Source organism: Protopterus annectens, chromosome 1.part0 (assembly GCF_019279795.1).
Source record: "Protopterus annectens isolate FY-2018-M chromosome 1.part0, PAN1.0, whole genome shotgun sequence".
In the NCBI taxonomy this organism is placed as follows: Eukaryota; Metazoa; Chordata; order Ceratodontiformes; family Protopteridae; genus Protopterus; species Protopterus annectens.
This window is the reverse complement of record NC_056725.1, coordinates 463291319-463315794: the sequence shown is the minus strand read 5'-3', so window position 1 is coordinate 463315794 and position 24476 is coordinate 463291319. Positions and strand designations below refer to the sequence as shown.

Below are 24476 nucleotides of genomic sequence, written 5' to 3'. Positions count from 1 at the left end.
GTAATTTCAGTGGTGCGGTCATTCCTGAGGTGACTAGCTGCCAAAGGGTCTGGTTGTATGAAACTGTACTCCTGGATCAGGATCTCATAAGACATGAAAGACTTAAAGGTGTGGTTAGAATTTTTAAACATTATACAATGGGGTGGCAATATGGCAGGAGAAGGTGGGCCAACCCCCACTTCACGTGTTCACAGATGTGGCAGGAGGATGCAGTTTTGATGGCTATTTTCAAGGACAGTGGTTCAGTGAAGCATTGCCAGAGCAAGTTAAAGGCAGGCTGAACCTTACAATTGGGAAGATGGAATTTTTTCCATGGGCAACCGAGAATGGAAGCTAATGTGTAATGTCCTCAGTGAAATGCATTCAGCAATTCCTGCAGACAGAGGTTGGAGGGCAACATGGCCAATACCACCTCACCAAATCAGGGCTTAGTGAAGGAAAAAGGTTGGAGTGTAGGGGTTGCAAGAAGCACAATGTCAGCATTGAATTGGTTTCCTCAAGCTCTAGGATTAAGGGACTTGTCCAGTTCCTTTCAAGTCCGAGCAATGTTTAAGGGATGGGGGAGGAAAACACCCAAGACCCTGGATAAAAGATACCCCATAGGTCCAGAAGTACTTAGCAAGTTATGGACAGCTATGTTAGCAATTTGTTTTTCTGCTTACGAAGTTGCTTTATTTAGAGTGGCTTTTTACTGGCTTTCTGTGGGGCTTTTAGGTGGACAGAGATTGTTCAACTGAACAAGAAAAAGGGCCAAGGCACAGTTTTACCGCGGACACACATACACCTGGTTACAGGACGACATCTGGGCTTACATATCCACATCCAAACTGACCAAGAAGGGAAAGGCCAGTGGGTTTGGGTGGTAACCCCCAAGAGTGTAGAATGGAAGGTGTCAACAGTAATGACAGAATATTGCAGCTACAGGGGTACAGTGAATGGCCTGTGTTATCAGCAAGGTGACCCCATTACACATTACCAGGTGAGGGGAGTCTTAAGGGATGCGGTTAAAATATCGAGCTTGGACATAGATATACACTGCATTTTTCGGATAGGTGGATCTTCTCATGCACAGGCAATGGGGGCATCACAGGTGGAAATAAACAAACAGACTGGAAGATGGAAAACCAATGCATGTAAAACTTACGTCAGATGCAGTTGTCTTTAACTTTTGTCATTCTATTTTGCAAATGGCGATGGATCAGAAGTACATTTGGTTGGTGGGTCATTCTTTTACTCGGAGACTTCAGTGCTGGTATAAAGCCAGGACAGTCCCTTCTCACTGGAGATGTAATAGAGATGGTTATAAGGCAGTGTGGTAGGGGGTACCAGGCATGCAAAGACATCAGCTGTGGGCAGTTTTGCGCCGGACAGCCAAAAGGGGGACAACACCAGCAGCCACTGTGATGCACTTCATTGCCAATGTCCACTAGGAGAGCTGGCGGAGTTTATAGTACAAGAAGCAACTTATTTACATGACTATTGGCCTCAGGCTATAATCTGCTGGTCAGAAAGATAGTTCAGAGAATAAGATGGAGGGGGGGCTATGTCAATTAAAGGAGTGGAAAGGATGAGGCGAAGAATTAACACCATGGATAAGTTGTTAAGGAGCATCTGTAGGGCATACATTTCTCACCTTAGCATTAAGGTCACCTGGCCAGAGAGGTATGCTGAGGATGGGGTTAATCTTTCAGAGGAAGGAATGCAGGTTTTCTACAAGGAGTTATGAGCAAGTTTAATTTATAAGGGCCTACACTTTGAGTGAAGTGAGATGTGCTTGGCGGAAGAGGGGAATATTCCTCCCTTCTGTGGCTGAAGACAAGAAAGGTAAGGGAGGTCAAGGTAAGTTGGGGGGTCAAAGGACTCTTCAGCTGGACCTCCCACAGGCCAGACAGCCCCATGGGAATCACTGCCAGGGGACTTATCCGCCTTGCAATGGTTCCTTGGTAGACTATAAGGCGTCTCAGAGGAACTGAGAATATGAGGAAAATCATGTCATGTGGGTATGATTATTGAAGGGCCAGATATTACCAGTGCTGTCTGTTCTGTAGTGTTTAGAGCTTTGCTATGAAATAAATAAATGGCCTCCCTGACATTCCTGCCTTGTGCACATCTCCATCAACAGAAAAAGGACACTGGCAATAACTGGGAATAAACACATGGGTGCGGCCATTTAATCCATCTGATGCCTCTGTGTTTTATTTAATGTATCACTGCTTGTTGCTACTGGTATCAGGAAGCAAATATGATGACTTTGTGGTAATGTTTTTTGTAAACTGCTATGGTGCTGAATAAGTAATGCATTTGACATGAAATACTGGCAACTGGAGTGGTGGGAAAAAACGCAGTAAAGCGAGATGATGATAAGGCAATGATAAGACGAAGTAATAACCACACGCTGGTGCAGCTGGGAACAAGGCTAAGTGGTAATGGGAACAATGTTGTGTTAATTTAGCAATGGCAGGTTGAGCTGTACCAATCTCGGACAAATGCACCAGATTCAGAAGGGATGGAAATGGGAAAGACTGATATGTGCATGACAGTACTGAACAGGGTGAGGAAACAACCAGTGAAGAGCAGAAGTAGGTGGTAGTGTGACATCACAGGAAGAGAAACTAGTGGGATCAAGGAGGCAGTGCTGGACTGAAAGATAACAGTTGCACAAATACAGACTATGCACACAGCTTGTCTTTCTGCCATAGCTGCTATGTAATGTGAAGTTCTGTAAAACCAGTCACAAAGGTGCAAACCTACAGCTGAAGAGATAGTAAATTCCACAACAATGCTTTTAAGGGAAAACACACAGTGACCAACTCTTCTTGGTGCATCCTGGGAGTCAAATGCAATACTGCACAAGTGAAATGAAGAGCCAGAGGAAATCAACAAGGTCCAAATAGCTCCTCTCTAGACAAACAAGACTTAACTCATACTGGGTAATGCATGTCAGTGATAATTACATACAAGCCTTGATGCCAAAGGTAACCAATGCAGATCTGCAGCAGAGGAGTAATGTACTCGACAGGAAGAACAAGCTGGAAATTTGATGCAGCATCTTGCACAAGCTGGAGGTGCTCAAAGTCACTCGGGTATCACAAAATGTAGGTATTGTGAAAGACCAGGGGAGTGAAACCACAGCATGTATGACAATACCAAAGTACTAAAAAAACAATATACAGTGGATATAACCCTGTTACAATGCCAGGTTTTTGTGATATAAAAAAATGAGACCACAATAAATAATTTCAAAACTTTTCCCACCTTTAATGTGACCTATAACCTGTACAATTCAATTGAAAAACAAACAAATCTATTAGGAGAAAAAATATAAAAAATAAAAAACGTACAATAAGCTGGTTGCATAAGTGTGCACACCCTTAAACTAATACTTTTGTTGAAGCACCTTTTGATTTAATCACAACATTCAGTCTTCTTGGGTAGGAATCTATCAGCATGGCACATCTTGGACTTAGCAATATTTGCCCAATCTTTCTTGCAAAAGCTCTCCAAATCTGTCAAATTGTGAGAGCATCTCTTGTGCACAGCCCTCTTCAGGTCACCCCACAGATTTTCTATTGGATTTAGGTCTGGGCTCTGGCTGGACCATTCCAAAACTTTAATTTTCTTCTGGTGAAGCCATTCTTTTGTTGATTTGCATGTATGCTTAGGGTCATTGTCGTGTTGAAAGGTGAAATTTCTCTAAATCTTCAGCTTTCTAGCAGACACCTGAAGATTTTGTGCCAAAAGTGACTGGTATTTAGAACTAATTCCCTACACCTTGACTAAAGCCCCAGTTCCAGCTGAAGAAAAGCAACCCCAAAGCATGATACTGCCACCACCATGCTTCACCGTGGGGATGGTGTTCTTTTGGCGATGCGAAGTGTTGTTTCTGTGCCAAACATACCTTTTGGAATTGTGGCCATAAAGTTCAACCTTGGTCTCATCAGACCAGAACACATTTTCCACATGCTTTTGGGAGACTTGATGTATTGTTTTGCAAATTTTAGCTAGGCCTGGATGTTTTTCTGTGTAAGAAAAGGCTTCCATCTTGCAACCCTACCCCATAGCTCAGACATATGGAGAATACGAGAGACTGCTGTCACATGTAGTACACAACCAGTACTTGTCAGAAATTCCTGCAGCACAACTCACCCAATGTTTGCATTGAGACAGATACTTGAGAAGAAGCTAGAAATGAGGATAGAGTCCAACTGGGCATTCCTAGACTTGGATAAAGCATATGACAAGGTCCCAAGAAAGCTAATCTGGGCAGTACTGTGGTAGTTTGAAGTCCCGGAAACACTGGTAGAATTAGTGCAGGCTATGTACAAGGACCCAGTGACTCAAGTACGAACAGTGTTCGGCCTCACAGAGGGGTTCCCAGTGGGAGTGGGTGTACATCAGGGTTCAGCTCTAAGCCCAATGCTGTTCATACCGGTGATGGACTACAACAGCAAATAGGTTGGAGGAGACAGATCAGCAAAGCTGCTGCATGCAGACAATGTAGCAGTATAGGCAGACTCTGAGCTAGAACTTCAGCAAAGGATAGGATAATGGAATGCAAATCTAAAGGCACATGGGATGAAACTAAGCACAGATAAGATGGCGGTAATCGCAGCAAATTGGGGAAATCAGAAGAAGCTGAGAATAGAGATAGAAGGGAAGATAGTGGAACAGGTAAACAGTTCAAGTATCTGGGAAGGGTGGCCGAGGAGAAGGGTAGTCTGAATGAAGAGGTCAAAGCTAGAATCAGAGGGGCTGTAGCCAACTGGCATAGAGTATCAGGTGGAGTCTATGACAGAAGAATGCCAAAGAAGCTGAAAAGCAAGGTGTACAAGACAGTGGTGCGACCAGTACTACTGTATGGTACAGAAACCTGCGCAGTAAAGGCAGAACAGTTGAAGAAGTTAGAGGTGATGGAAATGAAGTGCCTGAGAAAGGTGGTAGGATGCACACTGTGGGACAGACAAAGAAATGAGGACATAAGAGCAGAAGCCAAAGTAGCTCCAATTGCAGAAATGATCGAAGAGAACAGATTACAGTGGTTTGGGCACATGTGTAGAAAAGCAGAAGACAATCTGGTGAGGAAGACTTGCGACAGAAAGGAAGTAGTAAGAGGAAGCAAGGACGTCCAGCAAAGAGGTGGATGGATTGTGAAAGAAGATTTGCAACAATTAGGCATGAGTGTTGAAGAAGGCAGGAGTGTGGCACTGAATCGAGAGAATTGGCGACAGTTAACACGATACCCCGACCCCATGTTGAAAAAAATGGGAAAAAGGGGGCTGATAATGATGACATACAAATATTTGAAGCATGGGCATTAATGCCTTCCAGCCTGCTAATATACCAAAACAGTTGTTCCCATAATATGTGTCCAGGCTGTTCTTAAAAAAATATCTAAAAATCTATATGTGGTTATTCTTTACAGAGAGCACTGCCAAACATTTTTTGTGCCAAACTGAATTCTATTTTCTGCTTAACATGCAAACAAATGATGTAAAGCACACTGAAGTTCTGCATTATCTTTCATGGATGTAACACCAGCTTCAACTTAAATGTCAATGGTAAACCTCAATCACCAGACATTGCATGTTTCTATCACAGAGGCCAAACAGACATATAACAGAGAGGAGCTTAGCATAGACCCCCCCCCCCCCCCGCACGGAAGTGCCGTCAGCTACTGGTTGTTGAAGAAACATTTACTACTGTTACTAAGAGAATGGTCCTCAAATTAACCTTTTAGGTATTAATATGAAAAGATTTAAGGCAGTCATGAATACCTTTTAGTGGAAAGGGGCAAAATGCCTTGTAGAGATTCAAGTACATCATGTTAACATGCGAATGCAGGACCAAAGGCATGAATAACATTTAAAAAGATGCAAATCATGCTAATAAAGCAGCATTTTTTTAAAACAAACCCATAGGGCCCCGTACACATGACTAAAATTCTCTTCGTGACAAAATCAACAGCAAAATGCAGTGCGACCAGGAGATATTAACATGAAATTCTTCTCTTGTGAGTTAAGGGCTCCCACCACTACCAACATGAAAAGTTAAATCATATGTTCACATGGTGATGGAATATGCCTGTTAGATCAGGGTTTATTGGAACACTCATGTACCCAGATATGAAGTGCTTGTGGAGAAAATGGAGAGATGATCATCGTATAGCATATCTTTCTGTCCTAAGAGACGTTTGGGACTAGAAAAGTGTCTTGCACTGCATCTTCAAGATGCTAATGATGGGATGTTCCTGATGGCCATGTATACACAGCACCCTCTTCAATCATACTGCATAGAGTGTTCAGAATGGGCATAAAGTGATAAAGGCCTGACAAGCTACTTCAGTTACTGATTTTACTTGGATGATGTTGGTTGTCTTTGGGAATACCACAGGAATCTGATGTGACAATAGCATTAGCGGGATAAAGTCTCTACTGGTTAAAAGTTATTTCTCATGCTCTGCAGTCTCTGCCCTTGTTGATGTTTAGGCAGAACAGTTAGCCAATGGCCAGCTCAGAACATGGCTACCTAGCAACAAGCATCACAGTTTGACAGAGATGAAAATACGGCAATTGAAGGAGTGGCAATACCCAGTCAAAGCTCACCATAATCTGCATTTGTTCAGGTGATCTGGAATTCATTTTACTCCGTAGCTCAATGCTGTACAACAGCCATGCTCCATTTCTTTGCAGTTACAACAAAAAATTCCTTTTTGTGAATTAAATTTCATTTGGCTTCTTTTATTTATTTTTTTTCTAAGGTACCTTCTCTGGAGACAAAATCCATGTTCCTATGCAAAACACTTCTTTTTTACATAAAATTCTAAACAGAAAAATACAAATCCCCTCTTTCAGTTAAAAAGAAGATATTGTACACTAAAAATGCTGTCACTGACCAAATTCAGCACATTCTTGTATCTACATAGTTAAGAAAATCCATCATAAGGGGATACAGACAAGAGTCATAGGTTTGCTGATCTAGGACTATAAACATTTTAAAAACATCACACTACACACTGAATATAAAAGGCTTACTTGATTTAGGGCATCATGTAGTGACCTAGCTTCACCCTAAGCTCCAGATCAGCTATGCAATTCACCATGAAAAGGAAACTGGCGCTAACTTTATAACTGTAGAATGAGGAGCAATTTTTTCATGTGTACAGAAAGAGATTAGTCATACTTATTCACAAAAATGCTCCATAATCCAGCTTTGATGGCGATGCTCCATCTAATTTCAACAACAGCCAAACTACTAGAGTACTTCCAGGGGACTCTCTAATTGACTGTGAACAACTTCCATAACTCTTAGCAGCTAAAGTCTGTCAATATTACACTCTGCTTCAGGAAGGAGCCCTTTACATCCCTACCAAGAGGTGAAGCTCTTTGCAATATTAACTAAATGACTATTATTTGAGCAGTAGCTCTTCTTAATCCTGATCACAACCATTTCCTTTGTCACACAAAATGAACTGTTTGTGATGATTAACAATTGCATCAGCTTCATTACTACCTTACTTCTACTGTCCACATTAGTTCTCTTAGGCCTGTGGCCTAATTTAAAGGGAGATTTAAGGTGATAGTGAAAGAAACAGACATTTGACCAAGACAATGAGGAAGTTCTCTTGTAGGCTAATGTCATGGAATAGTTGCAGCAAAAACAAAATGCTTGTGCAAGTGATGGACATGTAGAGAATTTTAAGATATTCATCGTGTTACCCTACTGCAGTCATCACACTTGGGTTATCCTGCCTTCAGGCAGTCCCATGATCCAATTCCAAAGTCTTGGTCCGCATCGTTTTGCTCGCTCCTCCCTGACGTCAGTGCGCAGGGGTATATAAGAGGCATCCAATGCCATTTTCCCAGTCTTTCTTACCATGCGGTGCCCAAAGCAGAAGCAGTTTGCAAGTGCTGGTCGGCCGACACCTGAGATTTTCGATTTGAATTTCAGTCCGAAGTCTTCAATAAAGCTAAGTACCCCGCTGGGGAACATTTTCTTGCCTCAGTCCGATGTCAGAAAAAGTTAACAATTGCATTTCTTGTGGGAAGCAAATACCTCATAAGGACTTCCATTCCTATTGTATTCCTTGCCTAAGCCCAGACCACGACGTCACAGGTTGTCGGTTTTGCGCTAGGTTTAATAAACGAACTATCAAACGCCGTTTTGACTTCGCATGGCATTACTTTGGTAGGAAATTTAATTATATCATAGCGTCGGAGCAGCTGACGACCGCCACTCATAAAAAACGCAAGGATAAGGACAGGCAGCCTAGGAATAAGCCAGACACAGATGCCTCAGCTGGGCCTGTCGCTGGTTCTCCAGTTTTCAGTGAGGCGGCTACGCAGCCCCTGACGACCGCAGAGCTGGGACCCCAGACAGCTGCGGATTCCCATGCGGAGTCTACTAGGCCGACGCAGCCTTCTACCGACACCGGAGCAGAACTAGACACCGGTGCAACGGAAACACCTTCGGTTTCTGAAGGTGTCTTCAGACCAACTACACTCACCATTAAATCTTATGCTAAACTTAAAACTCCTTTAAAACCAAAGAAAACTGTACATCAGTCTACAGTTCAAGGCCCCATGCCTAAGAAACAGATGCTTAAGATGGCTGAAGATTTGATTACCCTTATTAGGGGTTCCCATCCCCCTCCTGATAAAAGACCAAGACAAGAGGAGGATTATGCATCCTCTGACCAGGTTTCTCTCCTCAGATTCTTCTGAGGAACAGGATTACACTTTTCCACCTTATGAAGATTCTGATGCTGAAGACTCTATTCCCTCAGCATCTCCCCCTGAAGACTACTCCTTTGGGGAAACTTTACATACCATGAGGGAACATTTCCACTGGGAAGGCCAGGATTACTCAGATTCTAAGAAAAGGCTCCGAGAGTTCCTTTTACTACCCCAGCACAGACCTCTTGCTATCCCTCCTGTTCTGGATATTGTGGATGATGTTTACTTGGAGTCTAGTTTAAATCCAGACTCTCTTCCTCCTGCTCCAGCCAAACCAGACAGATACTACAGAGTACCTGACTCACACAAATTCTATTATAAAAGCCCTGTAGCTGACCCAGAAACCATTTCCCAGCGTCCTAAGGGAGCAAAAGCTTCTATGGCTAAAAATCCTGTGCCCTCTGAAAGGGATTCCAGAGCCCTAGATAGATGGGGCAAGAAAATATACACCTCAGCTACTCTGGCTATGAGAGCATTAAATTGCCAGTTTCACATGTTGAAATATCAACAATTTCTAATGTCTCAGTTAAAACAAAAAATGAGCACACATTCAGAACTGCCTGAATTCAAAGAAATGCAGGATCTGTTGCATGCAGCTGAACAGGTGGGCAAACATACTTTACAATGCGGATTTGACTCATTGGAAGCTTCTTGTAGAGCAGCTGTTACTGGCTCTGTCATACGTAGGCATGCTTGGTTAAAAGAACAAACCCTCCCTGACCATGTTAAAGCAAAATTATTGGATGCACCTTTACAACAGGATGTATTATTTGGTGTCAAAGCAGAAGAGGTTTTAAAGAAAATGGAGGATAAGGCAAAGTCTATGCAAACGGTCAAGGATTTTTTGCAGGTACAACCCCCTCGATTCAGCAGAAATTGGCCAACAAAAAACTGGTCCTTTCCAGCTTCAGACAGATCACAGAGGGGTAAATACAGATGCCCAAGGGGCAGAGGTCAGTCACAGGGCCCTTACAAACCTCGCCAATGGGGTTCTGCTACCCAGAAAGGAGGAGAAGACAGGCCCCAAGCTAGTAGAAGACAAACACAATGACTCTATCCTCAAACTACCAAGCAAATCTCTCCTGGCAACTCCCTTGGGAGGAAAACTAGCATTTTTTGCAGACAACTGGCACATCATCACAAAAGACAAATGGGTTCTAAACATTGTCTCTCAAGGATACAGATTCCACTTTCATACCTTACCAAGGAACAAAGGAATGCCAAACCTGCCACCAAATCAATGGGCAGAGGCACAAAAACAAATTACAGCTCTCATGAACATGAGAGCCATTCAACAGGTACCTACACAGGAGCAAGGATTCTACTCAAGACTCTTCCTAGTCCCAAGAAAGGACAAAACATGGAGACCCATTCTGGATCTTTCAATTCTGAACACCTATCTGCAAGTACCAAAATTCAAGATGCTAACACTACAGCAGCTTCTTCCCATGCTGGGCAAGAATGCTTGGCTAGTCACTTTGGACCTCAAGGAGGCATACCTGCATGTCCCTATCAGACAAAATTGCAGAAGATACCTCCGCTTCATTGCAGGTTCAAAGCATTATCAATTCTCTGCACTGCCCTTTGGCTTATCTACTGCGCCCAGGGTCTTCACAAAATGCCTGGCACCAGTAATTGCATACTGCAGACAAAGAGGAATTCAAATATACCCATACCTGGACGACTGCCTTATTCAAGCAGAAAGCAAAGACATTCTTTAAAGCATCTGGCATTTGTCAAACACCTTCTAAGTTGCCTAGGGTACACAGTAAACGAAAAGAAATCAAAACTAGTGCCCTCACAAAGCATAATATTCCTGGGTGCCAGCTTGAATACAACGGCCCAGATGGCTTATCTCACGCCAGACAAGCAACGACAGCTGTTTCAATATTTCAAAATAATGGCAACAAAGACCCAACTCCCTGCAAGAAAAATTCTGCAGGCCTTGGGATTCATGGCATCTTGCATACTACTAATACCATTTGCAAAACTGCATATGAGGAAATTACAATGGTACCTGAAAAGTGTATGGACTCAGCACAGCCACAGCTTGGAAACAATGATACCACTCATTCCCTGCCTTCAACAGGAGCTTCTATGGTGGGCACAGGCATGTCACCTCAACAAGGGTCAGCCTTTCACCTTACCCACAGCCAGGCAAACTATGACAAAAAGATGCACCGGACTATGCCTGGGGAGCACACATGGCAGGGCAGTGCATTCAGGGCAAATTGACTACAGATCAGAGGCATCTGCATATCAATCAAAATAAAATGCTAGCAGTACAGAATGCCCTAACAGCTTTCAAGGACCTTCTACACCCAGGACAACTACTAATAAAGACGGACAATACCACAGTCATGTGGTACATAAACAACCAAGGGGGAACACATTCCTACCCTCTATGCAGGCAAGCAATGACCTTGTGGAACACTGCACCGTCTTACCAGGTTCAATTACAAGCACAATTCCTGCCAGGACAGAAAAACACATTGGCAGACGACCTAAGCAGAAACATCATGGATCCACATGAATGGAAACTAGATCCACAAGTATTTGCAATGATAGCTCAAAAATGGGGACGCCCAGACATAGATCTGTTTGCAAGCCCCCACAACCACCAACTTCAAAAATTTTGCACAAGGACCTTCCATCCACTAGCTTGGAAAGTGGACGCCCTCTCATTCAGTTGGAAAACATTAACAGCGTATGCCTTCCCTCCACTACCTCTTCTAGCAAAGGTACTGCTGAAAGTTAAATTAGAGAGACCACAAATGATACTCGTTGCACTAGACTGGCCACACCAGCATTGGTACCCAATTTTAAGGAACATGGCCCATGGCCCACCATGGATTTTACCACAAATTCCTCACCTGCTCACCCAGCGAGATCATCAGATTCTACACAGCCAGCTCAAGACTTTAAACCTGGCTGCATGGCAAATTACCTAAACAACCCCAACACCTTTATCCAAAGCTGTTATGGATGTCATTCTGGAGGCCAGGAGACCCAGCACCAGGAAAACCTATTCAGACAAATGGAAAAGATTTTGCACCTGGAACCAGGCTAAAGGCCTAAACCCCCTTGATCCAAACATTCCTCACATTCTACAATATTTAACCGAGATGTTACACAAAGGACTTTCCTTTTCATCTATTAAGATCCACGCCTCAACAATTTCAGCTCATTACAGCACGGATCCTCCTTTATTCTCACATCCACTCCTGAGACAGTTCCTCAGAGGGGCTAAGAACTTAAGACCACCAAGGAGAGCTCCAACACCTACTTGGGATCTCAACTTTGTTCTGGAAAAGCTTACACTACCGCCCTTTGAACCAGCTTTTTCTGCCAATTTAAAATTTCTTTCATGGAAAACTGCCCTACTACTAGCAATAACCTCAGCTAGAAGAGTCTCAGAGCTACAGGCACTAATGGCAGTGGAACCTTTCATCATTTTCATCAAGACAGAGTCTCTACTGAACAAATCCTTCCTTTATGCCAAAGGTGGTATCCAGTGTGGCCCTAAACCAAACCATTCACTTGCCCACCTTCTTCCCAAATCCCCAGAACAAAGGAGAAAGACTCCTGCACTCTTTGGACATTCACAGGCAATTACGTTACTACTTGGATAAAACTAAGGCTTTCAGAAAAACTGACCAGCTTTTTGTAGCCTATGCTACAGGATCACAAGGAAAAGCTATCTCAAAACAGACAATTTCAAAATGGATAGGGCATTGCATGTGTTTCTGTTACACACATCATGGGAAACCAATACCTGCTAACATTAGGTCCCACTCCACCAGGGCTAGAGCTACATCAGCAGCCTTTCTCAGGGGAGTGCCAACCAAGAATATTCTGGAAGCTGCTACTTAGTGTTTGGTGAAGGTGTGCACTGAACTCCATCACTTACCTCTATACTCTAAGACTAGAGCTGGTTTTGCCACTGCAGTTTTGCAGGGCTTACTAGCTTCTTCTAACCCTGTCTGACTCCACCTCCCATCCTTAGCTTTGGGATTCAACCCAAGTGTGATGACTGCAGCAGGGTAACACGATGAACATAGCACAGTTTTGTACCTACCATAAATGTAGATGTTCTAGTGTTCACCCTGCTGCAGTCCAGGTTACCCTCCCTCCATCCCCTCTGAACTAGCTGAACTTATCTCTACCACTCTATCCTATACTACCTCTGTGGTGTATTTGCTTGTGCCTAAGGGTTTTGTTTTATTTTTATATAGCTATATGTATATATATATATATATATATATATATATATATATATATATATATATTTTTTTTTGTCTACCTATTGGGGGCACCTGACATCTGGGGCAAGAAAAACTGAAGAAAATGGCGTCAGATGCCTCTTATATACCCCTGGCACAATGGCGCCAGGGAGGAAGCGACAGCAACCGACGCCGGACCAAGACTTTGGAACTTGGGCCGACTGCCGGACCGCCTGACGGCAGGATAACCCAAGTGTGATGACTGCAGCAGGGTGAACACTCGAACATCTACATTTATGGTAGGTACAAAACTGTACTTTTCTTGGCAGGAGGTTACAAAACATAACTGCTGCTGAATAGGAGGAGAAACGAACATGAACTTAAAGTATGATTAAGCTGTTTCTTTTGCTCTAAATGTGGCTGAAGGTATTAGAATAGCTTTTGTACGACAGAGATGCGCTCCAAAACTAAGATGCACAAGCAGAAATATTGCTCTAGCTAACAAGCATTTTTATGGCTGAATATAATAAAACCATATCAATTTATGTTAAACACCAGAGCCAAACTTTGTATGGGAATATAAACTTTACAAGAGGCTTGCTTTTCCCTACAAATTAACAGAAAAACAAAAATTGTTTAATTTTTAAACAAGAAACAAAAGGCACACATTGTCTTTGGGAAAGAAACAGTAAATAAGACAGACATTATAATGATTTTGCAAACTATATGCAAGTCAGTTGGTGAACTTAAGACCTAGGGCCCTTTTCTGACAAAACTGCAGTTTTGGAACCTTTATTCTAGATTTTTAGATGTTTGTATTTTTGGACAGCATCACTAGAACAGTAAAAAAAAAAAGAATATTAGTTATATTAACTCAACAGCAGAGTTTTTGCAGTTTACTCAATGTTTCTCTGGATAGCTTATGTTACGTACAATTTGTTGGCAAGTACTACACTAGATGTCCTTGCAAGCCATTTTAAGACTAGCCAATTTCCTTTTTTGTGCTCAAAACAACCTATCCAATTTGATTATAGACTGGTCTTATCCATCCATAGACAGCATATTTCTGATGACATATGACAATGCCGTTGTGCAGTAAATCCATTAGTCATGGGTCGGAGGATGCCTTATATGCCAGACATAGGTCACTTCTTAGCAGTCTGTAGGATACACAGTACAGTGGCAGAGCTTTGAGTCGGTCCATGTAGGACATGTGTTTAGGTCTTGTATCCTTTTAGGAAGGTATTTCTGTGGGTGTTCCATTTGTTGCATTTGTCTGGACAGACACATGCCAAAGAGGGGATTGCATTCGATGATTGGACTAATGAAGGCTGAGTAAATGGGGACAATGACATCCCTACATCTAGACATAATCTCTTTGTTTCTAAACTGTACAATATAGAAGGATTTTCTTACAACAATAGACACATGTTGGTCAAAAGTTAGGTCACTGTGCACAAATGTCAAACTACCGACTGGATGAAGACATTACCAAAGATTATGATAAAAAGATTGGTCTGTATTTTGAGAACCACTCCATTTTCAGAACTGCCATTAATTTTGTTGAAAAAGAGCACTAGTTAAGGGACATGTGGCGAGGCTGGTGAGGATGCTACCCAATGATAATATTTCTGTGGGGGAAATGAGAAAAAAATGAAAGGATATGCTGCCCAGGCAGGGTAACCCAATCAACTGTTGCAGAATATCTACAGTGAAGTTGTTTTCAAAAGAAATTATGAAATTTGTAAACCGATACTAGGGAACAGAGATAGCCCAGTCAATAATACAACCCCACAGAATCCCATATTTGACTTAGCAGGAAAGTGTATGGTTATGACATACAATACAAATTCTACATTCATTAAAATACAGTCATGAAAAATTGGGATATTTTAAACTATAGTGTGGATGTTTGCCAAAAACTGGGAGATAAATCAATGTTTATTTTAAAAGAGGTATTAGTTTTAAAGGTTTGGTTGAAAATAATAAAAAAGTCAAAACAATGCTTTGAGGACACATAATGGAACTTTAAATAATGTGTGTGTAAACAATGTTCTTTCATCCTACAAGATAATTCATTGTTAAGATGTATATAGCAGCTTATATAAAAGGATATTTTAATTGTGGGGACAAAGGTGTTATTTACCTGGCTTATTGCCAGGAATGTGATATCTTCTTCATTGGAAAAATGACCAGGAGCCTTGGAGAACACGTGCATGAACAGATTTATGACATACATAGGAAAAAGGTAAATAAATCATTAGCTGAACATGAAGTTAATCCTTCACATGGGTTTTAAAGCCCTGGAAAAGATATTAGTTAACCTGAGAGGGAAGCCCTTTAAAGAGCATATAAAAGAATGCAAATTACAGTGGCAAATTAGATTAAGGCCCAGCTCCCCACTAGGTATGACTGAATTCACTTTAATTAAAAAAAGAAATTTTAGTGTAAATCCTTATAGATCCATTAGGGAATTGTTAGCTTTGTTTCATTTTAATGGTGTAAATTTGTGGTTTGGATTCATATACTTTAGTATAAAATGTGCTGTAATAGATACAATTTTTAAGGTTGTTTTGTATTTTTATTATGTGGATGTTTTGTTCAAAGATTATGGCTCTTTTTGTGTAAATGATACTGTTATAAAATGATCACATGATGCAAGTGATGTCAGTATTTAAAGCTTGTACTTTGAATTTCGTAACAATTTGCAGAAATGTTGACTATGAGGAGATGAAAGTGTTTAGGGTTCTACTAAATTCAGTGCCTGGTGTTTTATACAGTGTGTGCACAGAGTTTTATTTTGGTTTCTGGTATCGATAATTGGTGTGGATTGCTGCTTTCATTGGGTTATCAATTTTATGACAAGCTAATTTACTGCAATGTTTAGCTGCAAAAGTACTGGTGATTGACAGTGGCACCACCTTCTGAACTAAGATCAAAATGGTTAGAAGACAGCAACCTCTCCGATTACAATCCAGAAGACAGTGTTCGAGACCAACGATAGCAAGTCAGTGATTATGCTGCACTTCTGATGAAAAGGACTGTAGGTGTAGGGCAGTATTTACTCTGCAATGAGAAGACTATTCTGTGCAAAGCACCCTTTTATTTAGGCAGCCTGATGCTTAACATCTGCAGTCAGCACAAGAAAGCAGAGCAAAGAGAAAAGCCTGATAGTGGATTACTGTTATCCTTAAAATGTCTTGACTGAACAATTAAACATACTGCCTCTGTTAACATTAAGCAAGTATTTATACAACCATAACCGTTTCATTTAGAAACAGGCATTCAAAGAAAAGTACAGATCAGCGATTGTACTATGTGAGGGACACTGAGCCTAGAAAGAGCAAGGCTGACAAGACCATGAAAAGCATACAGTGTGAACAATCAGGCTCTTACAGCAACCAGCAGGAGAAAAAAAAGGTTAAAAAAGCAATTTGTTATGATCAAGCTGGAATGAATCTTGAAAGGAGGATTTAATGAAAAAGTAGGGAAGCTTAAATAGAGACCATGATTAACCCAAAAGGAAAGGAAGGTTTGAGATCTGCAAAAGTAAAAAACATTGGAAGGATACAGATAAGTCAGAGCATTAGTACTGGAGCCCTGCAATGCAACTTAAGGGGTTTCTTTGGCTTCCTGGTCAGTTCCATGCAATATTACTACACAATATAACTTTTTTGACTTTCATTATCAAAAGTAGTAACTGTTATATTGTACCTTTTATTCTGGTGTCTAGGGACTCCTTTGTGTTCAGGAACTGACGTGACGATGGATATATCCTGAAAATAAAAACCACAGGTAAAAAAGCAGGAAAGTAGCTAAATGGAGTCTAAAGGTATATCTGTAGCAAAAGTGATTTTGAATTAAACCTTTCTCTTAGCCACATCAATTAGCAATGTGAAAAAGTACCGAATGAAATTTCATTATGTGGATACCTAAACCCAGAAATAACTACTACTAATAAAGCATAGCTGTTAATTAACTACTAAAAATGCAAAAACGCATTCTATCTTATGCCTGAAGAAGTGCTGAAAACCACACACTGCCTGGGGTAATAAGCATTTTTTTAAATGAATTGTAAGAAAATTTAAACAATGAAAAAGAGAGGCAGTTACATAATGAAGTGCAGTTTTGAAGTGATCTGCATTTTTAATGAATCTAACATTTTTATTCATGATATGTCACACTACAAGTGCAAAAAAGCTCACCTGGATGCCACAAAAGAGACTACCTGTTGCACTATATTTAAATGAGTAGCTCTTCTTGATCTTAATGAGCATCTATCCCACCTGTATAATCTGTGCTCAATCAATAATGCCATGCCCATAATACAGAAATAAGCAATTATGAAACTCATTCCCAAAACTGGCTAATCTTCAGAAAATAATTTTCAGCCAATATCCACACTACTCACACTTGGAAGAAGTATTTTAAGAGCTATCATACTCTCAGCTCAGTGAATATATCCAAAAGATGCAATACTCTCTTAGAAACAAACAGTATTTTTGTCAGGAAAAAGCAAAATGACCAACCACTCCATACATACTCACTGATGACTACTCAACATGAATAAATAGAACTTAAAATTATCAATGGCCTTGACTTTGTGGATCATCCCATATCATTTCATTCTCATCTCTGGAGAAATAAGCAGCCAATCCTTTCCATGCTTTGAGATTTTCTTAATGAAAGAAACATCACAGTTTAAACAGGCACCACTACTTCTTCAACAGCCCCTCTCACTAACCGAGTTCATCAAAGAGTTGTTTTCGTCCTTCAAAAATAAACTTCTAAATTATCTCCTACCCATTCCAGTCACGCTATATGTTGATAGCATGGAGATTTACAGATCTCACAATTCAATTTTTGTGCCATTATTAAACACTAGTTTAGAACAAGACCTCCAACAACTTCCTAATTCACTATAATAAACAACAACCACAATAAAAACAAAACAGGTAAATGATTTCTGGCACAAAACCAAAACTCCCTCATCTTCCACAAGACTAGAAGATATTCTGCAATATCCAAGAGCCATTAGGGATGACCAGCAAATAAACTTCCAAGACTAGATAAAAATCACCATGGCCAAAATTAATAAACAACTTCTACTGCCTAGCTGGGATATAAACTCCAATTATTTTAGCCACTTTCACAAAAAAAAAACTTTACATCCCTTCAAATTATGAAAATGGAACATAGTAAAAGTGGATGGTGACCGTTTCTCCAGTTGTTCAGTGTTTTTTTCTTTCATCCCTTCAAATTAGTTGCCTTTTAATTATTATTACTCTAGCTCATGAATGAGATAACCTCTTTCAAATCTTAAAAAAATGGCTTCCAGTTCAGCACAGCTCTAAACTGCTGCCAGTCTCTCTCATTTACAAGTTACTTGTGCCCCTAGCTAAACAATTCATCCAACATATCTCATGCTACAAACTAAGATCACATGCCCCTTACATTCCCTCTCCGCAAGCACCCAGAACCAAGATTCACAACACTGACCACATTTTACAGTATATCCTATCAACGGTGGGAATCTCTCTCTGTAAACTAAAAGCACTGAACTCCCATAAGAAATTCAGATGTCAACAAAAACAATTCCGACTTAAAGATGCAGTCCTCCCAAAAGAAATCCAAATGCAAAAAATTCCTACTTAAAAGATGTATTCTGTTTGTGTTTCCAGCATGACACACGTTACTTGCTACAATGCTCACAATATGACCCCTGCTGGTAAGCTATAGACTTATACACTGATGGACTGGGATGCTCCCCCCACTTCTTTGCTAATGTTCCATTTGGCCTCTACAAACAATAACCCCTGTAACAATTTCTTCCCCACTTTGCCATCTCTCTAAATATGTATAATCTCTTACCATTTCTTTTCCATCTTGTCCACTCTACCCTCATTCGGCTTCTTACTACTAATTACATACCTGGGCACTCTAACATTTGTAATTATAGTAAATATTGTGTTCTGTAAACATTTGCAAATATGTTATATACATATATTTCACTGTGTAAGCACGGTCAGTTAGTGCGTACAGTTTTAAGTGCTCAAGTTTTAATGTTATTTCTTTGAGCATGTGTTACTTCTAATGATAATGTACTGTCATACTTTTGTTTACTTTACTATGCACTATATAGTCTGTTTATAATCTCTTAATTTTTGTTGTAGCCCAGGCTGAGCCTGAAAATGGTCCAGTGAAGTCAATGCTGTTCCCTGGCTAACAAATTAAAAAAAAAAAATAAACCACATAAATAAATAAATAAATAAAATGTCTGCTATACAACATTCAAACCTGCCATGGCAGATAATCACCCAAATCCAAGCCAAAAGACCAAGAGTCCTACTTTTGAAAGGTCTTAATGTAGACAGCCAATCACCTTTCATTCTTAGATGCAGTGGTTTAGTATCAAGCTGTTATATACAGGTTTATGGCAACTGATCAAAGTATACACTTACCCTGAATTCCATTCTACCATATAGAATATATTGAAGGATGGAATTATTGAAGTAAGGCACTCCCAAAGAAAAAAAAAAATGCCCCCGTCCCCACCCCAGCATGGCAGTCTGCATCCCCCACAAACTTAAATACATCAACTCTAAAATCATACACCAGAGAAAATCCCCTCCCCTCGTATTCAGTGATCATGCACAAACACCAGACTTCCATTTATTAATGCTGACAAGCATTTTATTTTATCAAAATGCATTCAAAAAGAGTGCATTTCAACCAAAGGTGAACCACATTATTTTACATACACTATCAAGGCATTTACTAATGTCAGTTTTTACAAGCTGTAAAACACAAATATTTTTTTCCTATCTTTTAATCTTCCTTCTTGCCAATATCAGTTTAATTGCAATACCCTACTGGTGGATGAAGCTTGAACTCTCGAGCTTCGACTTGCTGACGATCGGAGTACCTCCATAGGAAATTACTTCTGTGCCAGAACTGATTCCTTTTCGGGAAAATTTACCCCTTTTTCAAGTAAGTGCAACCTCGGAGTTTGTATATGTAAGTTTAGGGGAGTGCAAGGGGCTTGTCCCCTTGAAAAAACATGTGTTTTTCTGCCAGATGTTTTCAGTGAATGCAGTTTGAGGACTCCGATCTGTACAATTTACTGATTCTTTGGAGTACGGATCATAGCTGAAAATAGTTAAATAAATTTTACTTCTTCTTCAGGAGAAATTTCAAAGGCTTTGGTAGCTGCCTTGCCTTTCTCTGATAATTGTTTTACAATTAGCCATACAGGACAAATGATAAAACATTACCAGTGCAGCTGAAACAATGTTTCACTGAGAAACTATTATGCAGAAAGATGGCATGGATGTGCCACAAAAGTTCATAACCTACCTACAAAAAGGATCAAATCAATTTCAAGTTAGGGCAGAAAACAGACTGCACTAATAAGAAGGTACAAGTCTTTCTATACTACAGATTTGTCAAACTGTCTGCATGTCACCAGTTAGAGAACAGCCATGAGTATGGCATCCATAACAATATTCTTACTATGACATCCATAACAATATTCTTACTGGTGTTCCAAAAGCAGAAGATATTTTAACAGAGAGGCCTGACACCTGTTTTACAATAAAGGGCAAGCTGGATTCCTCTTCGGAATTCTGAAGATGATGTTGCAAAACCAGTTTTCAAAGCAAAAGATTGTTTCTCAAGATGCATAATCTGTTCTCTCCAATCTGTAGACCATTCTCAGATGGAATGAGACACTGGGATATTTTCCCTTTGTCACTTATGGGGCCTAAAGTAGAAAGCTAGGAAATCATGATTAAGTGGAAGGGACCTCAAAGTCTTCTAATATCACCACAAATTTTAGAAGTCAAATGGTTACCGTTCATGGGCAAAGTGCAAGACTGAGGCCTAATATCGACAAGCAAACAATGCTGGAAAGCCACTGCATGCAATGTTACTGACAAAGCAACCTTCAAGATAGGCTAACAGAGAGATAGACAAACGGACTTTTCCTCAGTTATACTAGCAAGAAGTTTCTGAACAGCAGTTTTATAGGAAAACTTTAACAAAATAGTAAACTTTATCAATCATACTACCGCTAGCATCCAACAGAAAAATGCTAACTAATATACAGTTTACAGTATAATTTATTCTTCAGACCATTACTAAATATCAAACAGAAATATGTTAAGTTTAGTAAAAATAGATCGCCAACTTATCTACATTTTTAGCTTAGTATGGAAGAAGTTTCTTTTTACCATGTGATTTGGAAACAATGCTGCCTCAGGCTCAGGAAATGGAAACATTCTGTACTTTTCAGGAAATGAAAACATTCTGTACTTTTTCATGTTTCTGCTTATACTGTTGCAAACACATACATTAATCTTCTAGACACATGCAATTTCATTTTAACCCTTTACAATATATCCCATACTATACAGGAAATTATACTAATTAGCTAGCACCTGTACTAATTCCGTCATGTAGAATGAGTTCATAGGTTTTGGAATCCGTTCATAAGGTACTTGCTAGGCATGCGGTCAAAGAGACCACTAGCCTAGCCCAATTACTCTAGAGCACTGCCTGGTTAAGTGACTTGCTCAGTTAAGTGACTTGCTCATTCACAGAGCAGGCAAATGGAAATTGACAAAAATCAAACTCTGGACTACAGGATGTAACGTGTTAATAGCTCATAGCTGTAGTCTTCTGTGCAAACTGCCAACAAGTAACGTACAGTTTTAAAGAGACAAAGTTATCAGATCCAATGAGCAATTAGAACCTAGCCAATAATAAAACAAGAAGTTTCAATAAAATCATTAATATGATTAGTATGCTCTTCTCCAGGAACATTTATTATTCAAACCCTTAGGTTTGAGTTATTACTTTAATTTGATTTTTTTTTGCAATACACTTGATTTTCTGCAAAGGGGACCAAGAACTGGTGTTTGCTTATTTAATGTCTTAATAACAACCAGACTTGGCCCATCTTTCAATTTTAAGTGGCATCAGCAAGAATACAACTTTCTGGATCTTTCTTTTGTTAGTGTTTGTAATTTTGTCAGTCATCTGAAAAATGTACGGTAAACCAGCTTTAATGTACATATCCTTACATGCCTTCAGCTGTCACCTGCCTCTTTTATGATTTTCTTTGCGATATTGGGAATTCTTGAGAATTACAGCAAGCAATAGAATTTAGATTTCTTAATGCTATTTCTTCCACTTGTTTTCTAACTATCAGCTCTCCATTCCTTGGGAGCCACCATACATCAGAGTTCACAAGTCCCCAACTCCACCATCTTGTGGCTGGAATAATCAATCACTCTCATCACTGCAGTGAACCCCCCCCCCATATTTTTGACTTCACCCAAACACACACCTTACAATGGCTACTATCGCAGTTTGGAATGCCAAGCCCACATCTCCTTTTCCTGTGGCTACTGTTATCACTGCAATCCTTTGTTATTATCAAAGCAATACGGCCTGCCGTGTTGGGTGGGCTGGCTTTGGCCACTTACTCACACTATCCCCCATTCTCCCAGTACCCAATCTGCTACTCACACTAGGGTCATTTGGGCTGTAACCAGGGCTTCATCTCTCTGTACCATACAGCTAGGGTGAATTTGAATTAGTTTTGAAGGAGGCTCTACACATTATTTTTGTTTATCTTTGTAATGGCTACTGAACTCACATTGCACAGGAAGGATACTTTAACAATGTCAAAATAGATTGGATAGGTTATACATATTTACTAAATATACAGCTGTATGATATATCCCATGTCATTTAAGAAAAATATTAGCTTATGTTGCAACATAAAGTATTAGGTTTTCCCCAAATAAAGAATAATTCCAGTCATACCAATATTTCTCCAAATTGTTATAAAATGAACAGGAATTTGAGAGAAACTATAGCTCACAGTTATTAGGGACCTAATAAAATCACTGTTCCCACTGTTAATGACAGGGGTACTTTTGCCTCTGGTTCACACTGCAGTTGTCACAATATTGTCGGAGTATCTGAACTGATTAATAGGAAAATAAAGTACAAATTCAGCATAGTTCTTCTATGCCCTTAGGTGTTCATGTAGCCTGGTAGTAGGAAGCTTAAATGAGTTACTAGCCTACAGTAGCACATTAGGGATAAAGAAAAACACACCACAATGGTCCAACATGTTACTGATATATCTAATAATGACTTTAAGCTTCTACAGGCTACCATTCTGGAACACATTTTTATATCAGAAAGGGAAGAGACTTTATTTTGAATTGCAGTAGGAATTGATTACATTGTTATAAACATAATTCAGTTTCTAGCATGTATCAGTGCAGTACTTCACATCACCTGTTACTTTTCTCCACCCCCTACCTTGCTGGCATAACCAGCACTTGTGCCACTTACCACTAAACACTAAGTGGTGATAGCTATGACGATACGAACAGCACATTTGTGTTTAAGTGAATAAATGGCTGATGCACAACATCAGCTGATCATGCACTATTCAGCATACCCACAGGTAACACTGCATGCACAAAAGTAGTAACCCTGTAATGTTACACCATCATGCAGTGAATGCCATGGCCCACAGTTGCTGACTATATACTGCTACTTCCCCTGCACTGCCATACACCATGCACAAGCCTGCCAGGAGTGCTGTGCTGCTCTTGTCACCACTGTCACTGGTGGGACAAATGATAAAGGAAGCTGCACTGTCACTATCAATCACTGGCTGTGACAGCTGTGCACCAGACTAACGCATGATTATGTTATGCAGAGTGCAGCAGCAGTGAACATTCTGCATACAGTAGCAGGGTCATACAGAAGGGAATCCCTGACTCGTCCAAGTAACAGAAGACTTGCTAAATAAACTGTCCATGTCTAGGACAAGACAGTGTTAAAAGTGCTCCTCTGCAGCTCTCTGTGGGTTTCAAACTGGTGTCACTATCCAGTGTTTGATTAAGTAGCCTGCAACACCTGGAAACTATAAAATATAACAGGGAGGGGACATGTGAGGAAGGGGTGGATGGTCATTACTACCCATCTCACTTTATGTGTGTGTATATATTATACATAAAACAAGCAATCTCCGTGGTATCCCCGAAGTCTCAAAACAACCCACTAAAGTGTAGTGGGTCCAAAAACAAAACAGTGTAAGAAACTTCTCTGTGTGGAAGATTTTCAGTCCATATATTTCTAGTTAATCACTGTATATTAATCAGATCAGACAATAGTAGTAGAAGTAGCGAACTTAAACTCGTCTTAAATCAAAACAAAACAAAAAATAATAATAGAAAATATATAATTGTACAGCATTACTAAGTATTCCAAAATAATCCAAGCAAGGCGGGCAGTCTGTTTCCAGTCGAAAATCCTTTATTAAGTACACAGAAAAGTGATCCAAGTAAAAACAAAAATAGAGTAATCATTTCCTCACAAGCTTTCTAAATATATATATACTTTTTATCAGGCATGGGAGTGGTTTATTGTGCTGTAAAATTAGAAGTTATGTACTCACCATAACGTTCCATCTGAGTAGGTGTATTCATTTGTC

At 40.1% G+C, this 24476-nt stretch overlaps 1 protein-coding gene across 1 annotated transcript in view; it reads right to left on the bottom strand.

The window, feature by feature from the left end:
* HAUS7 (HAUS augmin like complex subunit 7) overlaps positions 1-24476 on the bottom strand; it is a 403197-nt gene that overhangs the window by 346382 nt on the left and 32339 nt on the right. The window contains exon 3 of the mRNA XM_044060457.1: positions 16670-16731. Coding sequence (XP_043916392.1) covers positions 16670-16731 — 62 coding nt within the window. The remainder of the gene's footprint in view (positions 1-16669; positions 16732-24476) is intronic.